General features: G+C 49.8%; 1 protein-coding gene across 1 annotated transcript in view; it reads right to left on the bottom strand.

Moving 5' to 3' along the window:
* Positions 1-19,177, bottom strand: part of SMOC2 (SPARC related modular calcium binding 2) — a 155,576-nt gene that overhangs the window by 11,013 nt on the left and 125,386 nt on the right. The window contains exon 10 of the mRNA XM_079938949.1: positions 1,562-1,661. Coding sequence (XP_079795075.1) covers positions 1,562-1,661 — 100 coding nt within the window. The remainder of the gene's footprint in view (positions 1-1,561; positions 1,662-19,177) is intronic.

The raw sequence follows: 19,177 nt of genomic DNA, 5'->3' as shown, positions 1-19,177 counted from the left end.
ATGCGGACAAAGCCCCATGGGGATGGCCCATCGGCCCACACATCGCACACCTGCTCAACCTGGGACCCGGAGGATCTCTGCTCCTTTAATTGTGACTCACGGGCAGGTTGTTTATGCCACGGATAAATTAAAGGTGCAAAACAACATATATCTTAAAGTGGTAACCAGACATCTTTCCCTGGATTAAAAAAAACAAAAGGTTGATGCTTTAAGATACAAGTAAAAAACTCTTCTAGAAGGCCTGGCTTTGAGGCTGATCTTGGAGCCATCCCAGATGTTACACTGGGCCTTCTCACCACGTGGAAGGTGCAGCAGGTGCTCACCTAGTCCCTGGTCCTTCCTTCCTTGTCTGGCTGTTGGTCTCTGCGTTTCCATGGGCATAAAGAGTGAGTCAGACACCAAAAGTTCCCAGGTATTAGGGCTTTCTGATGCTATTAGTTATTTCCCAAATTTTCAGAGGACCTTCTAGGATGGAAATTCATTTACTGCTTTCAGTTTTAGTTTTACAGAGAAGATCTATCTTTCCAAGAATATAAGAGGTCAATTTGAAAGTTGGGTGATTATTTTTTTTTTTTTTGCTTCATCATTTAATTTACTACTGAATTCATTAGCATGCCTGTTTTTCTTCTGCAGTCTTACTCTTAAACAGAGACAGAGAGAGGCGGGCTTTGAGCTGAAGAAGACCAGGAAGCTTTAGATCATCTAGAATAGGTGACATAATCAAGGTTTGGGGCAGGCACGGAAGAAGGCCAGTGCTCTAAGGAAATAAAGACAGCGAGATTCCCAATCAGAAAATGTGCTTTAAAATAGAGAGATTAATTATTACTAATTAACAGGGGAGATCCAGCACTTGAAACACTATATCCATTAAACACTGCAAACTGCCCTCCTAGGGACGTCACCCACAGAGACGAACGGCTTCGGGGAATTAACAGTCTCTCCGGAAGCGAAGCTCAAAGCCTCAGCCCCAGAACTGCAGAATTTCCACCAGGAACACAGAGCAAGTTTCCAGAGTTTCAGAAGTCAGATTTTGAACATTTTGTTAATGTAATTAATGCCACTGAATTGCAGCCTTGAAAATGGTTGTGATGGTAAATTTTATGTCATATATATTTTATTGTAAAGAAATCCTATTTTGAGAATTTTAATTTGAACATTTTAATTCAGAGTATTTAAAATCCAGTCAATAGCTCTAAAATGTGATTCCAAAGCGGGAAGCCCTCTGGACCAGGGTCCTCCCATCCCCTCCCCTCCCCCCACCCCCGCCCCCGTCCCTGCCTGAAGGAACCTGGGAAAATCCCAAGGTCTGGGCCTTGTCCCTGATGGCAACATCCTCCCTGGGTTGATCGCATTACAAGAGAACCTGCTAAACAAATGTCCTCCAGATAAAGGAAGTGACCTCAGGTTTGGGGAGGGGACTTCTTTCCTGCAGGCCCTGCCGTGTCCGCTAAGTTGATCAGGCCTCAGATGCCAGTGTCTGGGCTCTGCCCTCCAGCTTCTGAGAGTTCCCTGAATGCCGGGCGTCTTCCCAGCCTCCTGCTCTGCAGTTGAGCGCACGCACCTGCCCGGGGAGGAGGGGTCGGAGACGGCATGGACCATGTCTGTGGACAGCGCGTCCAGCACACTCGTCAGAAACTCGTTCTTTTTGGCACCAGGACAGCCTGAAAGAAATCAAGTATGGACATCTTTTCATATTTCCCAGAACTCCAAGAGTACAGCAGATTTTTCTCTGTAATGGGAAGAAAGGCTTATGTAGGATTCGGAAATCAGTGTGTTGCTTCTGAGCATATACCCTGAGAAAAACCTAATTCAGAAAGAGACATGCACCCCAGTGTTCACTGCAGCACTGTTTACAATAGCCGGGACATGGGAGCAACCTAGATGTCCACTGACAGATGAATGGATAAAGAGGATGTGGTGCGTATATGCAGTGAATCTACTCGGCCATAAAGAAGAAGGAAATCATGCCACCTGCAGCAACATGGAGGGACCCAGAGATCACCATACTAAGTGAGGTCAGACAGAGAAAGACAAATATCATAAGTGATAGCACTTACATGTGGAATCTAAAATATGACACAAACGAACTCATCTGTGAAACAGGGACAGACTCACAGACATAGAGAACAGACTTAGGATTACCAAAGGGGAAAGGTGGGGCGGGGGGAATAAATTAAGAGTTTGGGATTAACACATACACACTACTAAATATAAAATAGATAATCAACAAGGATCTACTGTAGAGCACAGGGCACTCTACTCAATATTCTGTAATAACCTATATGAGAAAAGAATCTGAAAAATAATAGGTACATGTATATGTATAACTGAATCACTTCGCTGTACACCTGAAACTAACACAACATTGTAAATCAACTATACTCCGATATAAAATAAAAATTAAATAAACAATCAGTGTGTCGGGCGCCCTGTACCAATGAGCTCATCTGAACACTTATAAGCATGCTGCAATCCATATATGTTGATTTTAAACAGTTTCTGTGAATTACAATCGCTAAGATTTATTGAATTATTACTATGTGAGACTAAGAGATTCCCAGGCATTACCATCTCATTGGTCCCAAAGCTGCAATCTCAGTACGTAGCATCACTGCCCCACATTACGTAGGAGGCCCCGGATGCTGCAAAACACCCCAAGCTCACGTGGCTGGAGAAGACACGGCCCCAGAGTCCTGTCAAGGGAGCCTGAGTCCGAAGGCAGTGGAGGGCCTTCGAGTAATTCTGTAATTGAGTTTACTGGAAGCTCAACATTCTACAATACACTTTACCTACAAGTTAACTATCCCTAAACCCCCCTCCACCCTCCTCGCCGTTTCGGGATAAAGAGATGCAGCTTGACATGTCTTCCTGGAGTCTGGGAAGCAGGAGGAACATTCCACGCGGATCGGATGGTGGCGCTGTGTTACGACGGCCAAGTCGTTCAAAGACCAACGTGTTTATTCAGTTAGAGAACTCTGGGTTTCATAAATTTCCTTTTGACACAAGTTTTTGTTATTATTATTCAAGCACATGTTAATTGCCTAGAGCAGGAATCCATTTACACCAGTTTCCACTTCGTTAAATACACATATCAGAAAACAGATGCAAATCCCTAAGGGTCGGGGAAGGGCGAACATAGAGCTGTGTTATTCCCCTTTTCCCTTTGAACGCAACTGGAAAGGTAGATTATAATCTATAGGGAAACCCCCAGGACCACTGCAAGAATGTTACTTTTCAAGAAAAAAATAATTATCTCATTAACTATTCCGTGGGGAGGCAATGGCAGACTTGAGGCTGCAGGCGTGTCTGGGGCCGTTGGGGACCTGGGGGACTTCCTGCAGCCCTGTCAGCGCCAGCTCTGAGACAGGGCAGCGCCCTTTGCCCTTTGTCACAGTAATGAATGCTTCTGAGAGCAGCTCGCCTGACCACCAAGAGGAACAGAGAACAGCAGGCAGGCAGGCAGGGATGTGTCAGGGGGTGGGCATAACCCGCCCCGGTCCCAGCTGCCCCCGTGAAGTCCCATACCCCGGCTGGCGTCAAGATACCCCGGGAGGGCTGTGGTGCAGGTAGGAAACACGCAGGTGTCTGGGAAAAGGCTGAGCTGATGAGAAACTGCTCAGGGCTGTGAACAGCTGTAAGAAAGCGTTATGCTTGTGCTCTGTGCGGTGAGCATGACTTCAGTGGGACGCACCCCGGTTATTTTGTTGCTGTTAATTTTATCATTTCCCCCCAAAGGAGGTAAAGCAATGCAAGATTTTTAATTAGAAAGTGATGTATATGCATCAGAAAACACAAGACTAACAGCACCTAAAAGCTTCAGAAGGCTTTAACACAACAAGCAGTTCAATTTAATCGACTTCTAAACCAATATCAAATCAATCCTGCTATAGCATGTTTCTAACGTGGTATAAGCTACAGACGGCGAAGCGCACAGATCTTTCTGCTAAGGATCATATTTCGCAGTTGAGAGCTACTTTAGTCCAACAGAGAATACTTGTCATATTTATTTGCAAAGACACTGAACTTCACTTAAGTAAAGGCAAGAGAAAAATGGTTTAGGTTCAGCGAGGCAGAGCTGCTGCATCCTGAGACCAGCCTCCAGGTGATGTCCGCCCCGTGCTCCGTGCTCACACGAAGTCGACTTGCTGATGGGAAAGCCCGCTCGGAGTGAACGCTTGTTGCGACCCAGGCGGAGGTCTGGGGTCCGGGGGTGAGCAATCTTCCCAGACCCGTCAGATCCCGGTTCTCGGGGCCGAGGTCCTCACCTGGCTTGACGGGGAGACGGAGACGGAGGGTGACCTCGCACTGTGAGAAGTGCGGTTCCTGATTTTCAGGACAACCACTCAGGAAATAGCAACAGCAGCGCCGTTTGCAAGTAAGCGCGTGGATACACAGGGATGGGGCGGCACCCAGGGTGACGCGCACTCCGGGAAGACAGTCCCTGCGCGTCCAGGGTCGGGCGGGGTCGACGGCCGACCAGACTGAGGACAGAGAGGTGAAAGGGCCTCGGCCTTCGCTCGCTAGCTGTACTTCAGCTCACGTGCCTTTACTCAGATATCTTGAGAGGGTGCTTCCTCAGGGGCACACGAGAGCCCCAGGCACGCTCATCCCAGCACAGTGTTTGTAAAAATGAGAAGAACTCAGAATGAAAAATTAGCACATTATTAAGAAGTGAATTTTCATCGTATGAGAAATGACATAAGCACCATGAAATCCAAATTTCACCCCCGTGAAATGGACGAGGCCTCGAAACGGAACAACGGGGCTGGCGGTGAAAGGGACGCGCCCCCCAAACCGCCGGGCTCCCTGCAAGGCACAGAGCAGCGCTCTCAGCTCCTCCACAGTCACTCCCTCGGGCCACGGTGACGACCGCGGAGATCTGGGTCCTGCCGCAGACCATGCTTGTGGCCACGCAGCCTCCCGTGTCCTGGGCTCAGCTCATCGAGCTGTCCCCCCGGGGACGTCAAGCGCCCAGGGACCTCCGACCTCCTCCCAGCAGCTCACCTCCCCTTCCGCCTGCACGGCCTCCATGCGGCCAGAAGCGCCCATAAATCTTGTGTCCTTGAAACCACAGCCTGCAGGCTCCGTGACAGGACACCTAGTCACTGTTTATTTGTGTCCACCCACAAGCTTGTTCCCTGCGGGAGTGGAGTAGAGCTCAGAAGGCTTGGGTCAGGGGAGACGCAGGGCAGGGACGGCCCCGTGCCAGGAACTTCCATGGAGCACTGACAGCCAGTTAAAGAAACATTTGTAGAGAGAGGAAACCAGACTGTCCTTTGCAAAGCTAGAAGCAGAATGACTGCAACCATTTGTTTACAAATCTGAGGCAAAATAAAACAGCCAGCTTGTGTTGAAGATGCTCAGCTGATTTCATGCATCTGTGGAGTCCAAGGAAAATACTCGGCATCCTGTCGCATTTCTGTGCAAACACTTGGGTTCTGGTCCTGGTTTGTCCCCCAGTAAGCTGGCGGCCCCGTCCCAGGGCAGCCCCCCACCCGCCTGTCCCCGTCCTCAACCCCGGCTGCCTGTTAGCAATGAGCCGACTGGCTGCTAGCTCCCGAGATGCCAGGCGCCACTCGGCCCCAGGGAAACTGGGTCATATGTGATGCCTTAAAAACTTACTTTACTTGATATCTCTTAAAATGAATGTGTTCTACACTGCCTACAAAACATCCTTATTTTAAAAAAGCCAAAGTTTTTGGTATAGAAATGACTGATTTCAGCAAATTTACTTATACAGTTTTGTCTTTTCCCTTTTTTTTTAAAGTACAGATTGAAACATTTTCAGGACTGCTACCTGGACCACATCATGAAACCCCACTCCATATGGTGACTAGTGAGCACTCAGGATCACCCCCTAAAGGAAACCCGACACCAGAGGAAGGGAAGTCGGAGGGTGGCAATGTCCTCCTGCAAGTACCAAGAGAAGGCATGAAGCGGTGGCAATCCGTAGTTTTGCACCCATGTCAGCCAGCATCGGTCCCTAACTGTAGTCTGAGCATCACCCAGCAGGTGAGGTCTGTGGGCTGCTGGGCAGGGAAACCGGGAGGGAGGGATCCCACTAGATGACCAGGTGACTGGATGGGATGAAAAGTGTCACAGGACAGTGACACTAATTAATCTGGCTTTCAAGCATCTAACAGTGGGCAGCTTAAAATCTCCATCTGGCTGGTATATTATTTCAAATGTCTAGAAAACTAATAGGTGAGAAATAAAATGAAATGGAAACAAAAATCACACCCTTCTCTGATTTTTTTCATATCTGTCTGAGGAGCTGTGTGTGTGTGTGTGTGTGTGTGTGTGTGTCTGTATTATACCTGCACACTTATTAACTCCATTATAATTACTTACTTTTCTGTTTATAGGTTTAGCTCCTCAAATTTGGAAGTCAACCAATGGGGAACAAATTTCTCTAAGTTTTTATCAGGTATGTGTCACGTCTGTCAAAGAACTCTGGCATGGCGTCTTAGGATTCCCGGTGAGGAGGCAGTAGGGAGCCACATGGATGGGGGAGGTAGGGATCCAGGAGGTGAGATGCAGGAGGTGAGATGCAGGAGGTGAGACGCAGGCATCCCTTCTCCCTTGGCCCATGGCTGTGACAACAGGGCTGAGCAGAAGCCTGGAAGTGTTGGATTTTTCTGGACTTGGTCAGAACTTTAATGGAGGAACTAGACATTCCCAAAGGCCTGTATAGTGTCTTCAGTGAAAAAAACCAGAGAGAAGAACTTGGGCAGGTAGAAAATTCTCCTTGCAACACCACATCCCTGAAGATCGAAGTTTTGTGGTAATAAAGCCGGGATGTAAAACACACGTAAGGCTTGTCTTTCTCCCAAAGTTTTAAGAATGTATCAGAGCAATTTTCAGGGAAGCCCAGTTTTGTGCAATTTCCCCCAGAGTAATATGAATGCATTTTACCTGTAGGGTGTGGGTCAGAATTGAGACCCGCCATTCGCTGCCTTCAAGGGTTGTGAGAAATGGGAATAAAGTTACACCCGCTCCTCTAGAAACATGAAGAAAAGCACTGATAACTGTCTCTTTGCAACGGCTTAGAGCCACTCTTGCCTGAAGACTAACACAGTCTTAAGGTTGCTAACTCTACGTGAACTTTAGGCACCAGATTTTAAATCCCTTTATTTAATGTGCAATATTTTGAACTACATAAAAGCAGCTGGGTGGTGTGTCGTTTCTTTCTCAATTACCTTTACCTGAAAGTAAGTGTAAACACAGGATGAACCGTGCTGCGCTCCTCCTGGACCCTGGATACTGCCTGGGTCTGCGCGTGCAGACACGGTGGGTCTGTTCCCTGGTGGAAGACTCTCCTCGTGCAGCTGAGGAGGGGAAAGTGAGGCATCAAATAAAACCATCCACGGGGTTGATCATCTCGAGAAACAGGAAATAAAGCTGCTGTGACGCTCATCGCCACCGTTTACGGCACAACAATCCGGTGAAGAGAAAGACAAGCTCCACAGAATCTGCCACGAAGTCAAGGGCCTCTGAGACCCAGAGACAGAGGTGCAGAGGGACTCTCTGGCCCAGTAGCACCGTGACCCCCGCTCTGCTCCGCGGCGGGCTCTGACAGAGCTCAACTGCAGAAGCCTGCTTGACCCTGCCGACAGCCCACAAGCACGGCAGCCCTGCGTCTTCCCTCGGCCGAAACGCTGGCCTCCTTCTGAGTCCACATTCTCCTCAATTAAACACGGAGCTCGTGGGTTGTTTCCCAAGCACTGACTTCCCTTAAACACGTACAACACGCCCATCTCGGGCCATGGGGTCCACGCATCCCACCTGGGGCCCCCAGGGTCCACGGAGGGGGGTCCCCGCACCTGGGGTCTGCGCTATTCCACCGACTTGCATCTTCCAGCCCCCACGCTTCCGCCTCAGGACAACCTGCCAAACTGGGGATCACGGCGAGGTTCTGCCAAGGAAGGAGGAGGGGCGGGGGAAGGGAAGGGAGGAGGCGGTCAGAGGAAGACCGAGGTTCTGGCTGAGCTGGAGAACCGGAACCCCGGGGGGAGGGCCCTGCGTCGCCCTCACTGATCAGGAGTTCAGAGGCTGCCAGGCTGTAGTCGCTGTGTTGGGGCAGAGGGGCACAAACAGTCCAGGGCCCTGCCCTCTCCTGCGGGTGGACGGTGACATCAGACAAATTAACATCTCCCTGCTGAGGACCCGGACCCTGAAGCGTGGAGCAAGCCCTTCTAAACAGGCAGAAGGAGAAGCTCGCCTAAAGGCCCCGGGGCTGGGGGCAAGGCGTGCTGAGGGGCTGTGAGGAAGCCCGGGCGCGTGGGACAAGACGGGAAAGGACGGCGGGAGTGAGAAGTGGGGTGCAGGCGCCGTGGGGTCCCGGAGCCACAGAAAGGAGCTGGGGCTTGATCTGGAGGGAAATCGCAGCCCTTGGAAGATACGGACGGGCCGCACCATGTGATTAATGAGTGGCACGGAGCCCACTCTGTGGGTTTTCGATGGACAGTGGGGTCCCCGGGAGCCCAGGTTGAGGCTGTGGCCTGTGGTCCAGGGACAAGATTGCTGAGACCAAGGTCAGAGTGGAGCCCAGAGACCTGAGAAGCGGGTTCAGGGGAAATCAGGGGTTGGAGGGGGCAGCGCTCCAGGGCTGGGGCTACGGCCAGGTCACACAGCCTCCCGAACACGACAAGGACAGAGGACATTCTCAGCAGAGGGTGCACTTGGATTCAGTCCCCAGATCCGTTCTTATAAAGTTGCTCACGCCGAGCTTCCTACGGGCACGAGTGAAAGATGACGTGTCCTGTTACTCTTTCTCTGTGAAACATTTTATGTCCCTCCCTTAATTTAATAAGTGTCTTTTTCTTAATTTTTAACTTTATATGCATTTTAAACGTTTAAAAAAGTTAAAGAGATAATTAGAAAAGTTTCTTTGGTCATGCTTATTGTAAGATCCATAAAATATCTGTAGCGAATAAAAGGCACATAAAGTGTATCTTCATAAATCCTCCCTGCAACTTGGAACTGTTTGGGTGTCATGGTCAAGATGACGGTGTTAGAACCAGGTGGCCCCTGCGTGGCAGGAAAGCACATAGTCAGGACGCCTATTCATCCTTTAAAACATCTACATGGGAGACAGTGAGGAAAATTCATCCTCAAAAAACGCCCTAGGGCTTCCCTGGTGGCGCAGTGGTTGAGAGTCCGCCTGCCGATGCAGGGGACGCGGGTTCGTTCCCCGGTCCGGGAAGATCCCACATGCCGTGGAGCGGCTGGGCCCGTGAGCCGTGGCCGCTGAGCCTGCGCGTCCGGAGCCTGTGCTCCGCAATGGGAGGGGCCACAGCAGTGACAGGCCCGCGTACCGCAAAAAAAAAAAAAAAAAAAAAACCCTAAAGAAAAAGCACTAAACTTTCCACTCTTAAGATAAAATCAAAATCACTACTCTTATGTATTAACTCTAATTTGTTAAATCTTCTCTATATTTACATATTTTATATACTGTATTTATTTTTTCGTATTTTCAACACAGCTTTTCATTATTCTAAACAAAGAGGTTTGTAGCTTGAGGTTGTGCTTTGATTACTTAACATTTAGTAATATCGGAGTTGGGTTAAAGTCGATGCCTCAAGGGACCCCAGAAATGATTCCCGTGGAGATGCGGTCAGAGAGAGCCGGGGCTCAGAGAATCCGCCTTCTCATTCACTAAATGCTCTGTTCGAGACACTCTTTGCCTTTGATTTTATTTCTCTCTTGGGTGGGTCATCTGAGTCCAGCATGTGCACTAGGAATTCGGAATAGCTGATAAGTTAACTGTGATATTTGTCTCAGAGACAGTGTTTATGTTTCCCGAGTCTCCCTACATTTCTCAAGGACGATATTATGTCCTTCAAACATTCGTTTGATAGTTACTTATTAACCACATGCTGGGTGGAAAGCACCGCTTGTACCCTTAAGGAGCTTATAAAGTAAAATACTGGTGACAAGAGAGGAGGGTTTATGGTGATAAAGACAGACAGATGTCAGTTCTGTGGGAAGCACAGACTTTCCGGAGGTCTCCTGTCGGCCGAGGAACAGGAAGCATTTGAGGACACGGGTCCACGTCGTAATGAGGTGTTTTGACCAGCAGATGCTGTCGGCAGTATTAGGGTTACTTCTGACCATCCCTTCAAGGCTTTCCTGAGTCAGGCGGCTTCCCTCCCTCTCACTGTCACTCAGAGCAACAAAACAACTACGTTTGCTTGGACTTTCTCCAGAGCACAACATTTTGAATGTTACCAAACTGACAGTGAAATGCTTAGGTGGTGCATCTTCAAGACCACGGAGAAGGGATAAGCGTGGACTGTCTTCTCTCGGAAGGTTGGACGCCCCGGCCCTTCGGGAAGCCATCCTCACTCTAGTAGTTGTGACCTGACGTTGTGCAGGCACCTCCCTCAACACAACTCCGCAAAACAGAGGACGGAGCCACGAAGGGGAGAGCGCATCCTTATGCAGAGGGGAGGCTCCTGTGGAGACACGTCGGGTCCACGTGGCGCCAAGGACCACGGGAGGAGCTCTGCCTGTGCTCAGCGTCCCAGCATCCCTCGGAAAACCGAGGTCACTGTGCCCAAGAACTGCGTGTGTGCATGTGAAACTCGGGAGAGAGCTGTGATGCTGTGCTGTGTATGGAAGCATCGCTTCCCGTTTGTTTATTCTCTGCCCTGCCGTCCACCAATGGACCCAGCAGTGTGGGTGTGTGTTTCTGAGAGGATTTCTGAAATATTTCCCGAGACAATGGACCACCTTCCTGTGGGAGCTGAGCCGGGCTGTCCCTGTAAGGACAGCTGCTAATTACCACGCGTTCTAGGCCTGGGAAAACAGAAACAGCAGCACGGTTCCTGCTCCAGCCCCAGGGAGGACAGCCACGCGGCCGGTGGGCATGCACGCTTGCACTGCCCACGGCACCTGCAGCCGAGGGAGTGGCCACACCTGTGCCCTGACCAGCGGGATCTAACCTGATGTCCGACGGATGGATGAGGAACATCGGATGGAATCTCGGGCTGCATAACCAGACAGAGGCCTGGCCAGGCACAGGTGAGCGGGTCCGGGCGGTGCAGGCAGCTCTCCTCTATTCCAGGAGCTCAGCGTGGGAACCCTGGTGGGCGCAGTGCCCCTCACCCTGCAGCCCAGCATCAGCCTGGCCCGGCCGCGAGGAAAGAACAAGCAGGTGGTTTGGGCCCAGCGACGGGACCGGACGTGTCTCCCCAGCACACAGGCTGGAAGGACCGGACTCAGGCCAGGTGTTCAGACAGGCTGGTTGCTTTCTCTCTGCTTTCCACTTCAGTGGAGAAACCTTTCTTTCCAAACTCCTAGTTCATTTACTTTTACTTTTGATAGTTTGCTCTACAATACAGGCCCTTTCATATCCTTTACGAGGAATCCAGGAAGGAACACGGGCTTAACAACCAGATAGACGGCTCAAACCACACACTTGTAAAAAGTCATTCACCTCTGTCATAAAAAAATAAGTTTCTGCTCTACGATGTGCTTGCAAATTATACTTTATAGCACCCGCGACTTTGACTGGATTTCAAGTGAGGTTGCACTTTACTAAACTTTAAAATATTAAGAGTGAACAAGTGTTTTTGTGGCCATCCCACAATGGGATGGGTGACCTCTGCTGCTTCCCTAACTGCCAGCCAGCACGTGAGTCACCGCAGCCCCGAGACGGAGCCCTGGGCTCGGCCGCCGGCGCCCCCGGCGTCAGTGGAGGCCCCGCGCCTGCCCTGTCTTCGCTCTCTTCCTCCCCCCACACCCCCCCGCCCCGTTGAGCTGGCCGGTCAGATGCCCCATCCCCAGCAAACCCTACCATGGACACGGGGAGGCGATCCCCGTTGGGAACCACATACCAACAGCAGCAATGAAACTACGTTGACGGTCCCTGATGAACTAGAGAAAACAGGAGGCGAGGGACAGCGCCGTTGACGGCCAGCGACCAGCAACCAATCTCTGGGGCCATCTGGGGTTTTAATCACCCCAGTGCATGCCGCAATCACCTCCTCAGAGCCCCAGACACAGAAACAAAGCCAAGGTGATGACAGAGGGGGATTCTTGTGCTGCCGCCGGGGAGGGAAATGGTCCCCGTGAGCCGAGGGCTTTCCACGTGGGCTGGGGCTGCCCCCGCTCACGTTTCCAGGGACCCCGCCCCGGGCATCAAGTAGAACAGGGACCTGGGCCATCTCTGCAAGCTCTGTAATCTCATGATTTGGGGGGAATTTTAAACAGACGTGAGGGACAAGAGGTAGAAACGACACCACCTCTGAGGAAATGGCCTCGTCAGCCTCTGTGCCGGTTAATGGCCCTGCAGACTCTCTGCTCAGCCGGATCAGAGAGCGGACCCATCCCAGGAATTTGCTAGAATGTCTGCATCTTAGGAACAAGTCCCAATTTTAGTCAATTTGCAATGCAAAGGTTATTGTAAACCTTCACAGATAAATACAGTAAGAAACGGCTGTCTCAAGGATTTTTCTTTTTCTTCCCTGTGGAATGGAAGCAGTTACACACTTGGCAGAATTGGGGCAGATCACTGAAGGTGGGGTCTTGCAGAAGCAGAAGGTCTGGCCACATTTTGGAAGCAACAAGTTGTTGTTGTTTTTTTTCTCTACGTCTAGACCAGCTACGCAGAGCCAAAAATGGTGAATTCAGTTGACAATTTGATGAATGAGATGAGAAACTACGGCTGGATCTAAACAAAGAATACTCTATCCTGAAAGTGTCAACTTCTGAAACATTTCTAGGGCAATGGAGCCAAGCCCAAGGTCTGCCGGGTCCAACTCCCAGTAAATGTGTACAAACAAGAGCACACAGGAGTCGCTTTCTCTTTTTCAAAAAAAAGTCTGTTTCTTCCTCATATCACTTAATCTTTGCCTAAATTTCTAATTCTTTTCTTTGTTTGAGTCACAGATAGAATGATAACAAAACAACACTGCAGACTTCGAAGTCGTTCTGATGCTGTGACCTGAACTGTTGCAGACCCTACACTTTTCACCAGACTCACTCTCTCGCCCAACCATCATCGTCTTCCTGGCATCGTGTCAGTGAGGAGATGGGTAGCGTGCGGCTCAGGACCACATTGATTCCAACGTGCCCTCCTGATGGAAACTCTCCACTTTCATCACCAGCCCTGCAGCTCCACAGCCGCCCTCTGCTTCATTCCTTTGCACACAGGGTCCTCTGTGCCCACCTACCCCCCCAACACTGAAGCCTCCCTCCAGGGCTCTCCTCCCACCATGTCTGCCCAGGACCCTCCAAGCTGGAATCCCCACCCTTCCTCCAAGCTCCCAACAAAAACAAAGAAGGACTGTTACTGTAAAATAGAGCACTTGAGTACCCCTGCCACGAGAAACACTGAAAAAACGTATTTAATTCAGGTCTAACTCAGTGACAGGCACTTTTTAAAGCTATAGTCCAACAATATGGGGCTTTCTGGGGTTGACAAGGCGTGACAGAGCTGGCTTCTGGGAGTGAACACAAAGTCAAAAGGGGTCTGTGCTCATACTTTGCTTCTGTCATAAAATGCATAACGCCATTCAAAGGCAGCATCATTTCTCTTGGGACTAAAGTCTGTTGTCCCGTAAGTGTCCACACGGAAGGTCCCGAAGGGTCCAGGGGTCTCGGTCAGGTGGAATCTGGTGGAGCCGCACGCTCCTTCCGGGCAGCGGGGGCAGGGGTGTGGCTGGGAGCAGGACACCCACGCTGGGCGCTGAAACTCACCCGCGACTGCAGAGCTGACGACCCACCCTCTGGGGTTTGGTGTGGCTGCACCGGAACCATGGACCACGTGTCACGTGGACAAATTCAGCTGAGGTTCCCGGTGAGGCGCCCTGGCACAGACATCGTCCCGGATCTGTGTGTCCGGGCAGAGTCCACGCCCAGGGTTCCCTGCCAGCTGTCCCTTCTACGTAACACTGCTTTCAAATTAGGATACGCCTTAATTAGGGAGCAAATGTTTGTATTTATTCTCCCGTACCTCCTGGAAAGACTTGAAGCAGAAACCCTGGGCCTATCTCACCAAAAACTGTCTGTTAAACCAGTGAACATTATATGTAGAAGATTTGTGCTTTCAAAGCTGCCTTAAAACAGATGAACTCACACCACAACTACCTCCAAAAATAGAGAGAGAGAGAGTTTTAACACAAAACACTGATAAAAATGAAGGCTTACAAAATGAAATGCTGACCGGGAGGGCTGGATGGCCAGAGAGGGCGGTCCAGGGGATGCGGTGAGCTGAGGGGCTCTTTGCCCTGGAACCCCACCCAGCCCAGAACTCCAAATCCCCACAGGCTTTGCTTCAGCACCACGCCCGCTGGCTCTGCCCAGCTTGGCGACATGTCTTCTGAGTGACCTTCTTCACCACGCAGGGCCTGGATGCCATCGGAAGAGCAGGGTAACATTCTTCATGGAGTCTGAGTACCACCTGCACCCCAGGGAAACAGCTCTGAAGGCTGGCCTGAAGGCCTTCGCGGGGCTTCTCCCCGGGGCATTGAGGGGAACCCCCCCCCCCCGACGGCAGCTCTCTGGGGGCCGCCTTCTGGCTCCAGGGCAACTGCTCTGCCCTCCTCCACTCAGGACCTTCACTTCCCAGCCCGTGGAGCAGGCCGTGCCTCTAAGTCGCTCTCGCGTGAGCATCTGAAAAGCGGACAGCAATGGACCCCTGAGTCAAACATCACATGAAGTCATGTTGGATAATGCTCACAGACTGACCCAGGGCCACACACACGTCTTCTAACGAGAGGAGGGAACCGGGAGGGAAGCCGACAGCGTTGACGTCTCTGCTGTGCCTGAGGTCTAGCAGGCGCCACACACTAAGGCCCAAGATGGCCCCCATCCCCGACGCCGCGTAAGGCGTAAAGGGCACAACTGCCGCAAGGAAGCTCCCCAAACGATGGGGTGCTCAGAGGTCGACCAGTCTTCAGTCTAGGAGCCTAACCCTTGAGAACCAGCTGCAAATGCTCACCTCCCATTTCAGTTACAGGCCTCTCTGAGAACCGTATATTCTGAATACTTGCAAAACGATGATTCCTTGTAGGTTGGTGCAGCCGCTATGGAAACAGTACGGAGGTTCCTCAAAAAATTAAGAACAGAATTACCATACGACCCAGCAATCCTACTTCTGGGTATTTAGCCAAAGAAAATGAAAACTCTAATTCGAAAAGATACCTGCACCCCAATGTTCACAGCAGCACTATTTACAAGAGCCAAGACATGGACACAACCTAAATGTCCATCGATACATGAATGGATAAAGAAGATGTAGTGTACACACACACACACACACACACACACACACACACGCACACACACACGAATATTATGCAGCCATAAAAAAGAATGAAATCTTGCCATTTGCAGCAACATGGATGGAATAAGAAGGTATTATGCTTAGTGAAATAAGTCAGAAAGAGAAAGTCAAATAGCATATAATTTCACTCATATGTGGAATCTAAAAAACAAACAAAAACCAAACAAAATAAATGAACAAACAAAACAAAACAAAAACCAACACCCAGATACAGAGAACAGGTTACCAGAGGGGAAGGGAGGAAGGAGAGGAGAAACAGGTAAAGGGATCAACTGCGTGGTGACAGTTGGAAACTCACTTTTGGTGGGAGCACGAGGTCGTGTAGACAGAAGTAGAAATATAATGTTGAACACGTGAAACTTATGTAACGTTATAATCCAATGGGACCCCCGAATTTCTTTCTTTAATTAAAAAAAATAAAACCAGGATTTTTTTGGTGACAGCTAAGTATTGGAGATGTCCATTACAGCCTGGGCAGTAAGTGGCGGGGTCCTGGGGTCTCCTGCCCACCTGTCAGCCTACAGGGTCCCTGAGAGGAAAGTCCCCGTGAAGGTGGCCAGCAGCTCATTTCAGCCAACGTGCAGTATTACAGGCACTGAGCCGGTGCTGAGCAAACCTACGACCTGGGCTCAGCTCCACCTGCAGGAGCCCTGGGGGGCAGGTGTGCATCACCCCCTTTTCTCTGATGAGCAGACAGAGACTCAGAAGGGAGCGATTACAGGACACACTGCTGGACAGTGGCCGCACCAGGCTCCCCAAATCCACACAGACGAGGGCAGTGTGTCTATGTCCTCTTACCCCTGGTCTACGTCACGGCACGCCTGCACCCATCACTTAACCGAGGACACCATCCTGGGCTCACCTTCCCATCATTTCTGAGATGGGGGTGTTTGTCCCAGAAATGAAGAAATAGGGAAAATGTATTTCAAACCTCTGGGGAGGAAGCAAGTCTGATATGGTTTCTGAAGGTTTCAAATATCAAAAGGTTTCTTACATATGCATTTCTCAATGTCCACGTGATTATCTGAATATACCAAATTTCCCAAAGTTCATTTTCCAGGTCATCCAGACCCCTGCTTATTCTGGGCAGAAGAAACACAAAGGAGACTATCCAGAGAGGAAGCACGAAGGTATTTTAGTTCACATTCTTATGAGAGAAGAGGGAATTGGATTGGTCTGCTTTCTCACCCACACTTTGAACGTGAGAGAGAGGGAATGAACTCCTTGCGGTTTGGAGCAGACTCGTTCCAAGGGGACGTGCATCCAAATGGACGGGACCTCCCAGGCTTCACCTCTGACCACCTGTTACGTCTCCTCGGAGACAGAGGTCAGTGGACTTGCCTCTGGTTCAAAGGCTTCAGGAACAAGGTGTTAAGTCAATGGAATAGCAGTGATCTCTAGGGAGCTTCTTGAGGAAGGGCCGCGAGGTCCTGCCTTTGGTTTTCTCATTTTCAAAAAATCTATGCAATGTCGTGGGTGGAGAAGACTTTAATGCTCTCATATCGAGCTTGGAACGAGCACATAAATGAGGATAGACTATAATAGGCTGCAGAGCAGAAGTTGAAAAATCATGATTCAAGACGATCATGGCGGCTGGACGTTGAGCCACTATCAAGATGAAATATAACCAAGGAAGTTGGAGTCCCGCACTTCGATTGTGCAAGTTCAGGATGTACAGTGTTTTACACAACAGATAATCACTGGTTTTTAACATCCAGCAAGAGACAAGTGCCTGGACAATCTGATCCGCTACGCAGCATGGAAGAACCTTCGGATCCAGCAGGAAACAAAGGGAAGGGTTAGGAACGAGTGATCGTTTCCATGCCTGGTTTTGGTTTTGTACCTTTAAAAACAATGTCTCACAAATAAGTTGTCAAGAAATAGAAAAGTTATTGACGTCTGGCATAAGTATATTGTGAAAAATCTGTCCTAGTACTGTGTAAGGCTAGAAATAGATTTGGGAAATTCAAAGGTAACATAGTATGGAAAAACCAGAACGAACTTTCTGGCAGCCCAATAATTAAGGACGCACGGGCTATTGGTGTGGAATATTAATATGGGATGTTACTTCTTTTGTTCCTGAGTTAAATCATTAACTATTAACCAACCAACCCAGTTAACATTAATCAACTAGGTGTTAAACAGCCTCCTGTCATCTGAAAGATTCAAATGAAGATGTCTTTAAGATTCTGGAATTATTCCATCTCATGCTTACAAAGCATCAAGTCTGGAAATGCTAGATGAGAGGAACGGTGGTCGTTCGGGACCGTTACGATGGGCATCGATCTCCTACAACTACATTTGCAACCCAGATTCCATTTTGCTAACTGGTTAAACAGAGAGCAGCTCTCTCCTTCTCCTGTTCTGTCAGCATCGCCCAGACCATAGACAAGTATGCGCCTGACCCAGGAAGCCACGGCTCCAGTGTAGGGTTTCAGGTAAAGGGCAGGATCCTTGAAGAAAAGACGACATATTTGCTTTTCACTTGGATCTTCGATCGATGACTGGAACTGGAAATCCTATCCTCTTTGGAAAAATATAACGATATGATTCGATGCGAAAACAAAACCGAAGACACAGCATCCCCCTCCCCCTGGAATCTAAGCTCTTCCCAACATGCTCTTAGGTTTATTAATCGCATAGCTCTTACCTCTGCTTTATGCCCAAGTGTTTCTTACACCTGAAACGTCATCCATTCTCTGCCCTCTTGTATCTTTCTCATTCTTAATAAATTAGCTCAAAGCCCACTTTCTCCAGGACCACCCACTGCCTAGCCCAGCGGGCATGGACCCTCTTCTCCTCCGACATCCCGACACCACCAGCAACCTCATACATCCCGGAACCGAGCTCAGTGCCAGATGCTTTCCACGGGTCATCTCCAAGGCTACAGAGGTCAGTTTTGTTAGCACAGGTTTTTGTCAAGTTTAGGGAATCAGACCAAGCTGTGTATATTTCATCTTTCTACCCTACAAATCTTTGACTAGGACGGCTATTGAAGGGAAGAGAGCCCTGAGCTGGAGAGGAATAAGACAGTGCAGCTGGCGAGAGGTTTACCCGGCTTCCTGACCCAGGGGGCCCTGAGCAGTGAGGTTTCACTGCAGAACAAGCACAGGAGTCCTACCTTCTCACAGCGTAATTATTGTTTCCCAAAAGTCGACCTCTGCCGGGTCACTTGCCTGTTTCAAGCAAATGAGTAAAAGCTTTGAAAGGACCAGCAAGTCAGCCGCATAAGCACTGGGAACACCTGCTCTTCAGCAGGGCTTTAAAAATTACTGACATCAAACTACGGGAACGACGACGGACATTCAAGCACGTGACACGGCACACACGAAAGAAAGCTTCTGGACCTACTTTGTCTTCCACGGCTCCACCTACTCACCCGTTCACACGTCCAGCTGCCCACTCGGCAGTGCGTCTGTTTAACAAAAGGTCTGAACGATCGACTGACCTTGATGACGCTCAGGTGCCCAGGGTTGTAACACAGAGCAGTGCTGTTAACCCTAAAAGCGGGTGTATAGGTAAAGGCATCCCTTCTTGTGGAAAGTCTGGCCGAATGATTTGTGTACCATAAGCCAGGCTGGACAAAACGCCAATTTAATTATATCCTCAGAAAGCAGGGCTCAGGTAGTCCACGCCTCCCAGATCAGCCCAAACCCTCTGAGGACACGACGTCCAGCAATCATATAGCCACCCGAGTGCAGAGGCACTGACAGCAAGGGATGCTGGGAAGAAAGTGATCCAGGGGCGTCTCCAGGTGTCCGGTTCCTGCTGGGTTTTTACAGGGGAAGAACCAAGAGAAAGCATGAGTGGGCGACCAGAGGGATAGCAGAAAGCAGGAAGTGAGGGCTTAAGCTAAGCCTGGGTGAGAGGCTCCCCCCACTGTGC

Source organism: Stenella coeruleoalba, assembly GCF_951394435.1.
Source record: "Stenella coeruleoalba genome assembly, chromosome: 12".
Taxonomy (NCBI): Eukaryota; Metazoa; Chordata; class Mammalia; order Artiodactyla; family Delphinidae; genus Stenella; species Stenella coeruleoalba.
This window is presented reverse-complemented; position numbering and strand designations above follow the sequence as displayed.